This window comes from Propithecus coquereli, unplaced genomic scaffold (genome assembly GCF_000956105.1).
Source record: "Propithecus coquereli isolate 6110/MARCELLA unplaced genomic scaffold, Pcoq_1.0 Scaffold3, whole genome shotgun sequence".
Lineage (NCBI taxonomy): Eukaryota > Metazoa > Chordata > Mammalia > Primates > Indriidae > Propithecus > Propithecus coquereli.
The window spans coordinates 3,510,943-3,526,225 of NW_012148618.1; the positions used below are offsets into that span (position 1 = coordinate 3,510,943).

Consider the following 15,283-nt stretch of genomic DNA (forward strand, 5'->3'; position numbering starts at 1 on the left):
AAAAGTTGCTTGAGTAACTTGAATTAAACAGTAATGATGATAATAAAAACTCGTAAAATAAACCTTAGTGATTTTAATATTCTCTTTCTCCATTGTGTGCTTTTTTCCTTTTATTTTATTTTATTTTTTTGCTATTTCATACTTTGTATTCTTTATTTTTAAAAGTTTTTAATATATAGGCTTTGATGACATTGGGAAAATGCCATTTACTTATAAATGATAACTAAACTGTTTCTCTCTCTCTGAAAACATTACTGATCAGATGCCAACTTTAAAATAATAATAGGTGTTTATCTCTATGCCATAGAGATAATATTAATAGATCTATTTACATGTATAATATATGATATGTGATATATGATATATAATATACCTACATAAGACTGCGCTTCACACTTTACTATGTAACTGACAGCACTTGAAGACAATTCTGTGATTAGTGTTAATAATACAGTAAAATGTAAAATGGCATGACTATCCAGAGGAAGGTAATTACATCCAACACTTTCACAAATCCTTCTTCAAAGTGGCTACTTAATATATCTTGCTCATGGAAAACAGCTATCTGAATAAATTTATTCACTGGTGTGTTTTGTATTTGGTTATTTTAATTTCTGTTTGATACTGATAAAATAACCTGGGGAATCAGAGATGAGTTGCAATTCTCCACCACTTATCTTAGTATAAAACATTCTCCCTAAGTTTTCATGATATTATATTATCTTCTCAAATAGAGTATTTTTTATATCAATACTTGGTAGAATTGTAATTTTTCTATGTGGATTTTTAATTAAGTTGATGTTTTATTTTTAAATTGCCTAACATGTCATAAAATGACAGAACCCTTCTATAAGACCTTAGGGATATTCATAAAGTTACCCTTCCATGGTCACTTACAAGACCAAGATATTTTGGGATTCCCCATGACAGGCTCTTTTAGGCTTTCCCTCTTTTATTGCATTCAAGGCTGTTCCTACATTTTTCTACTGTGTTTTAGTTTTACAATCTGGTGTGATGTTAACTGACCGTTTTCCAGACTCTAATATGTAGAGTCTCCTAAAGGGATTCTATGATTTTTATTAGTGAAAGAAAAAAAACATTTGTAAGTCAAAGGGTTCCAAGTTATTCAAGACATAATAAAATGAAAATAAAAAGAAATGTGCATGAGCATCTAAGTATATGTACTCAAACTTTTCACAATAATATATCACTCCTAGATTTCTACATTATTTTTGCACACTGTTGTAATTTTATGCATAACATAATTGATATATCATTGTGGTGCTAGTAGTAATCACAATGTGATAAATATTGTACAATAATAATATGAATTTTACATCTCTTTTAAGCTTCAAAATGTGTCTATGAGATATTAGTGCTGCTCATTTTATATATAGTTAAAAAAAAAAAGGCTAAGAAAGGTTAAGGCTATTGTGCAAGATTATCCACTTAGAAAGTGGTAGAGCCCTCATTTCCTATCCAGGTTTCTGTTGTGTTTTGTTTTTTGGTTTCTTGTTGGCCAAGATGGCACACTTTTTAAGATACTACTGTTAGAGTGGAAGACTAGGAGACAGGGCTGAGACCAGATGCAGGGGCTTGGAAATCGGGTACAGGTGTTAAAATAACTCTTAAGCAGAAGCTAACTTGAGGGGCTGATAACCACAGGAAATAACCAGCTTCAATTGGCTTGTCAGCTCTCTCTGCCGCTTTACATGAACGTTGGCTAATTACAATATCATTTGCACTGTGGTTTTAAAATTTCTCCACTCTTGAAATCACCATGACAGTTCCAAAACAACCATATAAAGCAGTGGTCTCCAACTTTTTTGACACTAGGGATCAGTTAGTTTCACGGAAGACAATTTTTTCCACAGATGGGGGGGTTAGGGTAATGGTTTCAGGATGATCCAAGTGCATTACATTTATTATATTTGCAGCTGCTCCCCAGCTCTAGCATCACTGCCTTAGCTCCTCAGATTACCAGGCATTAGACTCTCATAAGGAACACACAACCTAGACCCCTCACATGCACAGTTTACAGTAGGGTTCATGCTCCTATGAGAATCTAATGCTGCCATTGATCTGACAGGAGGTGGAGCTCAGGCGGTGATGTGAGTGATGGGGAGTGGCTATAAATACAAATGAAGCTTTGCTCGTTGCTCACCACTCACCTCCTGCTGCATGGCCCAGTTCCTAACAGGCCACGGACTGGTACTGGTCCACTTCCTAGAGGTTGGGAACTACAGATATAAAGTAAGAAAATGGGAGGGAAACAATTCTAGTACTTACCACCCAAATTCTTAGTAAAAGCCAATGCTTTGGCCTCAGCTGTATTCTCTAAAATTGGGTCTCCTTTAAATTAGATAGCATAAAAAGAAGAAACCCTCATATTCCTATGTAACACTGCCTGGCCCCAACATAAGCTGGTGGACAGGGAGGTCTGGCTGGTCAATGAGAGTCTAAACTATACTACTATCCTCTAATTAGACCTCTTTTGCAAATGACAGAAAAAAATGGGCTGATTTCCCTTATATTCAGGCATTTATGGCTTTACAGGAAAACCCAGAGACACGAGGAGATTATACCCTAGTGCATTGCCATGTAAAATTAGATGTTCCTAGGTCACTTGACCTAAACCTTGTACCTTTTCTTGACCCCTTCTCAGAAAACTCCACAGCCCCATTGGAGCCTCCCAAATAGGGACCGGGACCCCTTGAGGTAGTTCCAGCCTCTGTCCCTGAACCTCTACTGTCCCTGAACCTCTACGCTATCTACTGATATATCCTCAACTACCCAGCCCTAAACCTGGCCCTGGACTACCGTGTCCTTTACAAGAGGTAATCATGGGCCAAGGGGGCACCACCAGAAAACACGTTCCTTTTTCTATGTCAGAACTTAAACAGTGCCAAACAAGCCTGGGCCAGTTTTCTGAAGACCCAGGAAAGTTTGCTGAGAAATTTCAGAGTCTAACTCTTTCCTTTGATGTCACATGGAGAGACCTTAATGTAATTCTCCCTCATTGTTGCGCCCCAGAGGAAAAAATCGGCATTTGGGCCCAGGCACAAGCTTTTGCAGATGCCTTAAATACTGCCCAACCTCTCCAATATCCTGCGGGAAGGACAGCTGTCCTTCAGGATCCCCTTCAGGATCCCAACTAAAACTATCAATAGGGACAGCAGGGAATAAGACTCAGAGACTGCCTGGTCATGTGTCTCATAAAGGGAATGAAAAAGTGCATGAGGAAGCCTGTAAACTATAATAAGGTGAGAGGTGACACAGAGCCCTGATAAAAATCCAGCTCTTTTTGAGGCTCAGCTGGTTAATGTCATCCACAAACATAACATTCGTATAGGTAAGAAAGTGAAACATGAATAGAGAAAATGCAAAACAGACAACATTAACAAACGGGATGCTGATTTAGAAAAATAATGTAACAATAACAAGATAAGGTAACCGCAGTGTCACAGAAATATAACGCAAACAACACGAGGTGCATTATAGGAAATTATGGTTTCCGCCCTCCTCAGGACTTTGGTGCCAGGACACATCCTGGCCTAACCATATAAGGTGAAAATCTCTCCTGCCCAATGGCAGGGAGGAGACAACATCCCCATTGGTCAAGGAAAAAGGGGAAGGGACAACGTCAGGAAGGAGGAGAGTCCTGACGGGAGAAAAAGGAATGACACAGAAACTCTGGGGCCACTGTTCGTTTGAAAGTGTGCCCACTCATACCCTCTTAGGGTGTACTATTGCTTACTAATCAACTTCTTTGCTCCCTGATTTAAACTTTTGTGTCCCTCGCTTTCATTCTTTGACCATGAGGAGACAAGAACTGAGGTGTTCACATCAACCACTGTTAACAATACCAATGTAGACCCGGCAGCCACTGAGGGAAGTGTAGTACTGGGGACTCATTTCCTCAGTCAGTCAGCCCCAGACATTAGAAGAAAACTCCACAAATTTGCCTTGGGACCCCAGACTTTCCAGAACAGTCTCCTAGACATTGCTTTCAGTGTGTTCAACTACCAAGATAAAACAGAGCAGGAGAGGCAGGACCAGTGTGATCAGAGGTGAGACTGGAGGCAAGACCGGAGGCAAGCCATTCAGGGGCTGTCATAGGCAGGCCCTGGCCACCTCAGGGCCACCCAAACCACCCTGGATGACCATCGTCCAATGAGAGGTACTTCTGCTGTGGTAAGAAAGGCCATTGGAATAAGGAATGCCCAAACCCTAATCCTTTTCCTGCCAGTCCATGTCCCCTGTGTAAAAAGAAGGAACATAGGAAGAGGGACTGTCCTCTGGTCAGAAAGCAAGGATCATCCCCTTCCCCACTGAAGGCTGTAGCTAACTGAAGGGGCAGACGTTCCCAGCAGCTCCCCAAGGCCATTGCTATCACAGGGGTGGAACTGTGGGTGACCCTTGACATGGCAGGTAATACTGTAACCTTTTCAATAAACACAAGAGCTACTTATCTGTCTTCTTCTCACGTTGGGCCTGTCTCTCCAAAAAAAATGCTCAGTTGTTGGGATCAATGGAGTTCCTAAATGCAGGGCCTTTGCACCACCTATCTCTTGCCAATGGGGAAATCATTTAATTACCTACAAATTCTTTATTATACCTAAATGCCCTACTCCTTTATTAGGCAAAGACTTGCTTTTGGCTTTGGGGGCTGCCATGAGTCTCCTGGAGGCCTGTGGCCTTTTCTTGGCCTCTTTGGGCCATACCAAACCTAACTACTGTTCCAGTATCCCCCAGGAGATCCTAGACCGAGTAGATACCCAAGTCTGAGATAAAGACATTCCAGAAATGCTTAAAGGACAACTCTGATCAAAGTCACCTTAAAAAAACCCTCATTGTAGCCTCAGCAAAAAACAGTGTCATCTAAAGAAGGAGGTGCAAAGGGAACTTAAGCCCTTAATACAAAAATTTTTACCCATGGGCTGCTAATGTCCTGCCAATCCCAGTGCAGCACTCCTATCTGACCTGTCCTGAAACCTAATGGAGAATGCCACCTAGTTCAAGGTTAGATTATGTACTGGCCACTGAAGGAGGGGTTTGCACTGTATTAAACTCCTCCTGTTGCACTTGGATTAATACTGCTGACTAAGTTTCCATAAATTTACAGGAAGTTTATATAGTGGCTGAATGGCTACACAAGGACAATCAAAAGGGAAAGTCAGACAAAGCTTTGACATATGGCACAAACGTAGTGGTCCTGCTTTTAGATAAATGCTATGGTCCTGGCTAGGACCTTTTATGTGCCCCTTATTATTGTAATTATTACTCTCCTTTTCTCTCCTTGCATTATTAAACTTTAAAATCTCTTTTCTCTCAGGTTTTTCAGACTACCCCACATGCATCATGGCACTTCAGGGGTTCCACCTTATCCCTCTTCAGAGAGATAAGGAAAGGGACTATCAAAATCCCCTTGATCGAGTGACTTGCTCCCTCTGTCATCAGCCACCCGACTGCCCTTCAGCTCTTCAGGCCCTCCCACCATAGTGAGGTGCCTTAAAGGCCATGTCCTGTCACTGATCTCATTAATAAATAGAAAACAAGATGTAAGAAACATCGATGCCCACAGGCAGTGTCAACACCCCTTACCAGCAGGAAATAGCTTCAGAAGATAAATCTTCTTCCCTTGGCCTCCCTTGTGGGATTCTAAGGGCCCAAAGCTCTTAAGGGGGGAAATGTTAGGAGTAGGAGACAGGGCTGAGACCAGATGCAGGGGCTTGAATATTGGATGCAGGTGTTAAAATAAACAGCTCTTAAGGAGAAGCTAACTCGAGGAGCTGATAACTGCAGGCAAGGACTGGCTTCAACCAGCTTATCAGCTCTCTCTGCCACCTTATATAAACTTTAGCTAATTACAATATTATTTACATTGTGGTTTTAAAATTTCTCCACCCTTGAAATCACTGTGACTGTTCCAAAACAACCATATAAAGTATGAAAATGGGAGGAAACCCAATTCTACAAATTACTACCCAAATTCTTAGTAAAAGCCAACTCCTTGACCTTGAATATTCCTCCTTTCAATTAGTAAAACTACAAAGAATCTAAAACCACTTCCTACCAGTGCAGCTGCTCTCTTTTGAGACAGCCTGCTCTCTTTCCTGAAAGTGTAATTTGCTTGCAATAAAAGCTATTGCTTGCTTGGCTTACATGGTGTGTCCTGAAATTCTTTTCCCCACGATCACTAAGAACTTAAAAACCCTCCATTTGGAGGCTGGTAATACCACTGCCTGGTGTGGACGAATGTGACCTGTCCAGAAGGCATAATTTTCTGCTTATCCTGTCACATACTGTTTCCTGCTTTTACTATGGAAAAAAAATCTTAGAATATTAAAATTCACACTCACAAGGGTACTCAGGCTCCTTGGAAAGTTACTCATGTAGGAAAAGCACAGGCCGACACAAAGTATTATGTATTCAAATAGTATAGAAACTAAAAAAAAACAGAACTAAGTCACATTAACGAACATAGCTACAAGACAAATCAGGTGTTAAGAACACACAAAACAAAGAAGAATTTCATGACTATTGCTAACATTATAAAAATTGGTTAGCTCGGCCCAGGAATTTTTACTTTTGTAGATCTGTTTTCATTACATTGGTAACACTAATATAGCACCAAACATGGGTCAGGCACTGCTCTATGTCCTGTTCTAAGTCTTTTATATACATTAATTCATTTAATCTTCTCACTATGAGGTAGATATAATCAATTCTATTTTTATGATGGAGGAGATAGATGCACAGAGAGATGTAACAACTTGCCAAAGGTAGAACAGCTAGAGGTGGCAGAGGCAGAATTTGAACCCAGGCAGTTTGATTACAATGGATATTCTCTCAACCACTAATCTCCTCTGCCTCTACATTTAGTAGTTTGACTCAGAAAAAGCAAGAAACTATTTCAGTATAGTCCTAACATTCTCCTTCATGGAAAGAACTTTTATCAGGAGAAGATCACTGGGAACATGAAAACAAGTTTTATTTTTCCAACCCCAATATGTGTTTGTTTTTTTCCTAGAAAGGGACATTGTAGCCTCTGAACATGTGTGCTCAATGTTTAACTTTTTTATTTTTAAGCAATGAAATTTTAAATTTTCTCTTATTCTCACTCTCAATCATTACACACACACATACGAATACATGAAAATTTCACTGAGCACCTATTTCATGTCAAGTATTTTTTGCATACATTTTAATTATTCACATTTATGGAGTACACTTGATGTTTTGATATATATCTATGTTGTATAATGTCCAATCAGGGTAGTTAGTATAACCATCACCTTATGCATTTATCATTTCTTGGTGATGATAACATTCAGAAGCCTCTCTTCTATTAATAGCTACCTTGTAATATGCAGGCTACCACATCTATGCCAATAGAATAGGCAGTTGATCATATAGAGTAGGGATTGGCAAACTTTTTTCTATAATAGGGCAGATATAAAATATTTAGACTTTATGAGGCACATGTAGTCTCTGTTGCGTATTCTTCCTTATTTTTTTTCTTTTTTGCATCCCTTTAAAAATATTCGAAAACCCTTCTTAGCTTGTGGGTCGCACATAAACAGACTATGAGCCAGATTTGTCCCATACGGCCATAGTTTGCCAACCCCAGCCACAAACCATAAATTCTAGTGGGGGATACAGAAAGAAAGGAAACAAGTAAACAAACAACACATAAATGTTAAACTAACAAGAAAATACCCCTACCTATAACATATAAATCATCCCTAAGAGATTCCTTGTGGTGCTATCATGTCCTTCCTCCCATCCCCTCCTCAGGCAACCATTGATCTACTTTCTGTCACTTTCAATTAGTTTGAATTTTGTAGAATTTTATATAAATAGAATCATCCAATAAGTACTATTTTTTGTCTGTCTTTTCAGTCTGCCTAATCATTTTTCAATTCATATATGTTGTTTCATCTAATAATAATTCCTTTTTTAATTGATGAGTGGAATTCGATTGTACACTAAAAGGATTATATACCATGACCAAGTGATATGTATTCCCAGGATGCAAGGATGGTTCAACGCACAAAAAAATTAATGTAATACACCATATTAACAGAATGTGGGGGAGTGACTGATGCAGAAATAGCATTTGATAAAATTTATCTTTTCATGGTAAAAGCACTTACAGTAGTAATAGAAAGAAACTACCTCAACATGATAAAGGCCATATATGAAAAACTTACAGCAAACATACTCCACGGTGAAAGACTGAAAGCTTTTCTCTAAGATCAAAAACAAGGCAAGAATGCTCACTTTTGCCACTCTGTTCAACAAGAACTGGAAGTTCTAACCAGAGAAATTAGGCAAGAAAAAGAAATCAAATCATATAAATTGGAAAGAAAGAAGTAAAACTGTCTCTGTATACAGATGTTATTATCTTAAATATAGAAAATTCTAAAGATTACACATACACCTGTTTGAACTAATAGAATTCAGCAAAGTAGCAGGATACAAAGTCAACACACGAAATTGTATTTCTACACACTAACAGTGAACAGTCTAAAAAGGAAATTAAGAAAACAATTTTATATACAAAGATATGAAAAAGAAAAAAAAATTAGAAATAAACCTAGCCGATGAGATGAAAGATTTTTCACTGAAAACCAGAAAACATTGCTGAAAGAAATTAGAGAGAAATAAATGGGAATATATATCATGTTTATGATGAAAACAATATTGTTAAGATATTGATACTACCTATAGTGATCTATAGATTTAACACAATACCTATGGTAAGTGAATTTAGCAAGGATTTTACAACAATCTAGAAAATGAAATTAAAGAGAAAGAAAAAATTATAATAGCTCAAAAATGTCATTTTTAGATTAAAAATATTATGAAATTTATATAAGACCTTAACACTGAAAACTAAAAAACATAACAGAGAAATTGACATGATGTTCATGTGTTGTGAGATTCAATGTATATTGCAATTGTTTCTGAATTGATCTACTGAGATATTAAAATTACAATCAGTATTCTTACAAGTGCATTTAAAGAAATTAAGAAGCTGATTCTAAAATGTATGTAGAAATGCAAAGGACCTAGAAATATACAAAACAATATTACAGAACAAAAGGGGAAGATTTACATTGCTAGATATCAAGATTTAATATAAAGCCTAGAGTAATTAAGACAGTACTGTATTAGAAAAAGAATAGAAAAGTAGACCAGAGTATTGAAAGAGAAGACTACACATACATAGTTGCTTTATTTCTCACACAGCCTCCATTGCAGTCCCGTGGAAAAGCAATGGTCTTTTCAATACCTGTAAATATTTTTAGGTCAATTGAATATCCATGCGGAAAAAAATAAACCTAGCGCTCTACCTCACACCATACACACAAAAATAATTCAAAATGGATCATATTGAATGCCAAATTATTTAAGCATTCATTTTTACAAAGGAATATATTTTCAAGACTTTAAGAGAGACAAAGATTTCTTAAACAAGAGAGAAATATATTTAACCAAAAAAAAAAAAAAAAAACTAGACAAACTGGTTGTTTTAGTCAGGGTTCTGTAGAAAGACAGAACCAATAGTATATATATATACTAAATATATATATATGTATATATTTAGAGAGAGAGAGTTGAGAAGGGATTTAGTAGGGGAATTGGCTCACTTGATTATGAAGGCTGAGAATTCCTCTACTTTTTTGCTCAATTTGGCTCCCAGCTGATTGGAACGTGCCCACCCACACTGAGGTCAGATGTTTCCCACTAAGTCCACTGACTCTCACACCAAGCTCCTATGTAAATTCCCTCGCAGACACATCTAGGGCAGCCCAATTATTCTAATCAAATGCCAAACCACCTGAGTTTTCCTTTTAGCAGAAGAGGGACAGGCTCAGTGCCAACTGAAGCATTAAAAATAATTAGTGCACTGACTGAAAATAAACAGGGCTTTACTAAATATCTGCGCATCCCTAATTCAGTCAAGTTGACACCCAAAGTTAACCATCACACTGGGCTTTATTAAAATTAAGAACATCTACTTACTAAAAGATATCACTATGAAAGTAAAAAGGTAAGCCACAAATAGTATCAGATAATTGCAATACATACATCCAAAAAAGAGTTGTTTATACAATACATAAAGAATTCCTGTAAGTCAATAAAAAAATGCAAATGACCCAATTAACAATTGAGCAAACAACTTGAATGGGCACTTCATGAAAAAGAGTTCCAAATAGCCAATAAACATATGACAAAGTGTTCAGCATCATTTCTTAACAAGGATACCACCTCATACCCAAGAGAATGACTAAAATTAATGTTTCTAAAAAAGATGGATGTTGAAAAGGATGTGGAGCAATATAAACTCTGTTATAATAACTGGTGGGATTGTAAAGCTGTAAGCTCAACTACATCTAAAGAGTGTTTGGCAGTTTATCGTCAAATTAAATATACGTCTACCTTAGGATCAAAAAGTTCCCCTCTTAATATACATCCATCAGAAATGAATGTTAGGTCATCAAAAAAAGAAAGACTGTACAGGAATATTCATAGAAGCTTTATTTGTATTAGGCCAAAATGAGAAACCACCCAAGTGTTCAATAACAGTGTAATGTATAAACAAATTATGTTATGCTTGTAAAATGGAACAAATAATAAAGATTGTTAGCATTAAAAATGTACAATGAATCACAATAACTAGAATAAATTGCACAGTAATAATGTCAAATCAAACACACATAGAATAGCATATATTTTATAACCCCATTTATATAAAGTTCAAACACAGGCAAAATTAATTAAAGGTGCTAAAGGTTACAAAAGAGGTTAGCTTTAGGCGTTACCGATGGGAGGAAGAGTAAGGCAGTCATCTGAGGTACTGTTAATGTTCTGTGTCTCCATCTGGTTGAAGGTTTCCATAAGTAAAAATTTAATCAATTGTAAATTTAGACTCAGAGTAGCGATTTCAAACATTTGCATTATGTAATATCCTTGAGTCTAGATAACTTCTATGTATTAATAAAGAAAATATGATAAACTAGTAAGTAAAATGATGACAAAAACATTTAATATTTAGAAGAAAAAAGTGTGTGACCAATAAAACCTGAAAAGATGTTTATTCACACTGCTGGTGAAGCAAATGCAAATTAAAATAACAAGTTATCATCTTTACTCATCATATTTGCAAAATAAAATCAAAGAATGATATTACCTAGTGTTGGAGAGTGTGGAAAGTAGTGTCACATACATGGTTCATAGGAGTATAAATTAGCACAATTTGGAGGGAGAAAAATCTGTCAACATTTGCCTCAGAAATTTCACTTTCTAGTTCTTAAGTACTTAATAATGGTCTAAGGAACTATAAACAAATTGTTCATTGTAGTACTCTTTGTAACGGTGATAAAATAATAGATGACCTACATGCCCATGAGTAGAGTATTCCATTATAGCATACCCATACTGAATAGTTTTTAAAAATAAATATAAGTTAAAATGATTAGAGCTGGACACAGTACATGAAAGTGTATCTAAAATATATTACTGTATTGAGAAAAACATTTCTTTCTTTGTCTCTTTATGTCTCTATCTTTCCCTTCTTCTCTTCTTTCTCTCTCCTCCTCCCAGTGGTGTAGATGTGGAAGTGGAAGAAAGGGGAAACTTTTATTTTTACTGTACATATATAAAAATGAAAATGATCTAAAATAAAAAATTCTGATTAGAAAAGATACTCCAGATAAAGAAAGCGATACAAGCAAAGGTGTACTGGTAGGAGAAATGCAAGACACTTGCAGCCAAATTTTCCTTAATGATCTATTATTCTTCCCTCAGTCCTATAGGCCAGGTGCACACTTACCTCTCCATAAAAATCCAGCTGACATTGCAACTGTCATGTCTTTTTTTCCCTCTATACATTGCTTTTTACCGCCACATCTCGTATCACCTAACATGCATATTTTTGTGTTCCATAATTTCTGGCAAAAGGTGTGATTAAAAATTTTTAATGATTCCCTTTGTGATTTGACTGTGAATACCTGAATCCCTAAATCCCTAAACATCAGAATTCCTAACAGTGGCGAGTGTAACCAGGAGTTACCATCCTAATTCATTTATTTTCTTGTTTCTATAACATGTAGGATGGTTCTATAGTGTTAGTGTGCCAGGAATCTGCGACTGTAGGACCCAAGAATTCACTCTCTAGCAGGCAGAATGTATGTAATTTGAGTTAAAATCTATTATACTGAAAATCTTCCTTCATGCTCCTATCTTCCTTCACTAGCCATCTTCAGGATGAGTATTTAATGGTAATTGTAGTCTTTTTCAGTAGTATATTATATTGTCTATGCAATATTATATAAATTACGTAAATCAAAAAATGCGTTTTAAAAAGGTTTTAACTGGCTGATTAAATTAATAGTGTTTGTTTCTTGGTATTGGGAAGATAATAATTTTCTTCAGGTTTTTCATGTTTCTAAAATTCAGCAATAGCATACAATTTTGGTAATCAGAAAAAGATAAACATGAAATAAATAGTGAGATATTTCTCAAAACAAGTTCATCATTAAAAATTTGCTTTTAATAAAATCTGAGAATTTTGAGGTTATACCTAGACAATAACTATTACTCTCAAAACAAGTTACATGGATGGTAATTAAATGGAATTATTACCTGAAATTTAAGTAAACTGTTAAGTAATAACTAAACTGAAGAAAGAGAAAAAATGTCAAATTTTTCAATTTTTTATGTAAAAATAAAGTAAGAAGTCATAAAACCTGTAGATAGGCATAGTCACACAAATTCACAGAAAGTTTATTTTTCATAAATATAATTAAGTTCATTGTAGGAAATTAGAAACTCTAAATAAGAAAAAAGTCCCAATTGTCAAAGTCAATTTATATAAATATTTTCTTGTCTTTACATTTAGTCTAATTTCTTATTCAGTTTAGCTTTTCTGTGTATAGATTGTATCACATTTTATGTACAGTTTGTGTCCTGTTTTTTCTTTTATTATATAACCATTTTCTCATGTTAATAAACCTATTTTTAAATATTTTAACAAAATATTTAAATTGGGGGTTTTACTTTATACAGTTTTTTGATATTTTTAATTGTTACAGAGTACATAATTAATATACTATTTATATATACATAATTGCCTTAGTTAAGGAACATGTGAATTTTATTATTTTATTTAAGCTAACTTTTATTTAGTTTAAAATTATTTTAATACTTTATTCTTGTTGATTTGCCTAAATGACAGTATATAGTTCACAGATTTACAGGAGATATAAACTATAATAAGATGAAGAAAATTTAATATCTAAATTTTAAATCATTATGTCTTATTATTATGTCCTAATTCCTCAAAATGCTGCTCTGTGTATGGCACAACTGAGCTGTAGGATTTAAGTGAACAGCAGCTATAATGGGGCCCCACACTTCTCAATGAACTATCACATGCAATAGCATCTTCCAGCCATTGCTCACATGAATAGATAAAATACACATACCCTAAATTGCCATTTTTTTAACTTGAGAGAAATAGTTTATTTTTTAATCAATTTAATAGGATAATCAAAAGAGAGTCATCTGAATGCATGAATAACCAATTTATATTTCTATTTAGTTCTTTGGAAGAATAATGTGTACCCATATGCCCACTAATATGATTTAAGATGAGAAATATATTATAGAAAGTAATAAACTGAACAGAAATATGAATACAATAAACTAAACAGGCATTCAAAAAACATAGTTAGAGGTCAATAAACTAGCAATAAGCCCAAAGTGGAATGTGATTCTTCCTCCAGCTATTTGCGCAGGTTATATAGAGTCCTACAAGAGTGACCTTGGTGGCAAAAGGCATAGAGATTTCCTTTTCCCAAATAAAACTCTACAGATCTAATGCTCATTCGCTGGAATCTTAAATTCTACCTTCAAGTTTTATGTTTTCCCAAAGACTTTTTTTATTTCAAAAAAAGTAATATCTCAGGAAAACGTAAGGTATTTCTTGAAACTGAATGTGGAAAAGGAGAGAGAGGTAATATAACGATTGATGGAAAAAAGTAACTCACCACATTGAAATGAAAGGCCCAGGACCAGAGGACTTCATGCTCCAATAAATCTTGGCTACTTCATTATTGTCTCAAGGTTGCAGCTGGTGGGAGACTATGTTTATATCAGGTAAGGAGGATATAATTTCTCCCAGGTAATCAATCAGGATGGATGTCAGAGAAAATTATCTCTTTTGAAATGAGCAGAGTCTTGTGTTTGATGTGAAATATCGCATCCATTTTTAATATTACTAATGCCCCATTGTTTAATTTCTTCGATCTAGGTAGAGCCAGGTCAAATGGATAAAAACCAAACAAAAGTGTTGACAGAATTTGTCCTGGCAGGCTTCTCACAGACATCATCCATTGAGGCAGGGCTATTTGTACTGTTTCTTTTTTTCTATGTGTCTACTTGGGTTGGCAATGTCCTCATCATGGTCACAGTGGCCTCGAATAACTACCTGAATACATCACCCATGTATTTCCTGCTTGGCAACCTCTCATTTCTGGACCTATGTTATTCTACAGTAACTACGCCTAAGCTTCTAACTGATTTCCTCGATAATGAAAAACTCATTTCCTATGACCAATGCATTGTGCAGCTTTTTTTCCTGCACCTCGTAGGGGCAGCTGAGATGTTCCTGCTCACAGTGATGGCCTATGATCGCTATGTTGCAATCTGTCGCCCCCTGCACTATACCACTGTCATGAGCCGGGGATTATGTTGTGTGTTGGTAGCTGCCTCCTGGATGGGAGGATTTGTGCACTCCACTGTCCAGACTATTCTCACTATCCATCTGCCCTTTTGTGGGCCAAACCAGGTGGACAACTTCTTTTGTGATGTTCCCCCTGTCATCAAACTTGCCTGTGCAGACACCTTTGTCACTGAATTGCTCATGATATCTAACAGCGGGTTGATCTCTACCAGCTCCTTTGTCGTGCTCGTTTCTTCCTACACCACTATCCTGCTCAAGATTCGCTCCAAGGAGGGAAGGCTAAAGGCACTCTCCACGTGTGCCTCCCACCTCATGGTGGTAACACTCTTTTTCGGTCCCTGTATTTTCATCTATGCTCGTCCCTTCTCTGTTTTTTCTGTGGACAAGATGGTGGCTGTACTCTACAATGTCATTACTCCCATGTTAAACCCCCTCATCTACACACTTCGGAACCAAGAGGTCAAGTCAGCCATACGGAAGCTGTGGGGCAGGACTGGACTGACTTGGAAAAAGCAGGAGATGTGA

At 36.2% G+C, this 15,283-nt stretch overlaps 1 protein-coding gene across 1 annotated transcript; it reads left to right on the forward strand.

The window, feature by feature from the left end:
* The first annotated feature begins 14,341 nt into the window (after window positions 1–14,341).
* On the forward strand, window positions 14,342–15,283 carry LOC105814200 (olfactory receptor 4Q2). Its single transcript, XM_012649099.1, has one exon. The coding sequence runs from the start codon at window positions 14,342–14,344 to the stop codon at window positions 15,281–15,283; it is 942 nt and encodes a 313-aa protein (XP_012504553.1).

What these genes read in the sequence shown, in the direction of transcription:
- LOC105814200 (XM_012649099.1), top strand. Translation starts at nt 14,342, where the DNA reads ATGGATAAAAACCAAACAAAAGTGTTGACAGAATTTGTCCTGGCAGGC.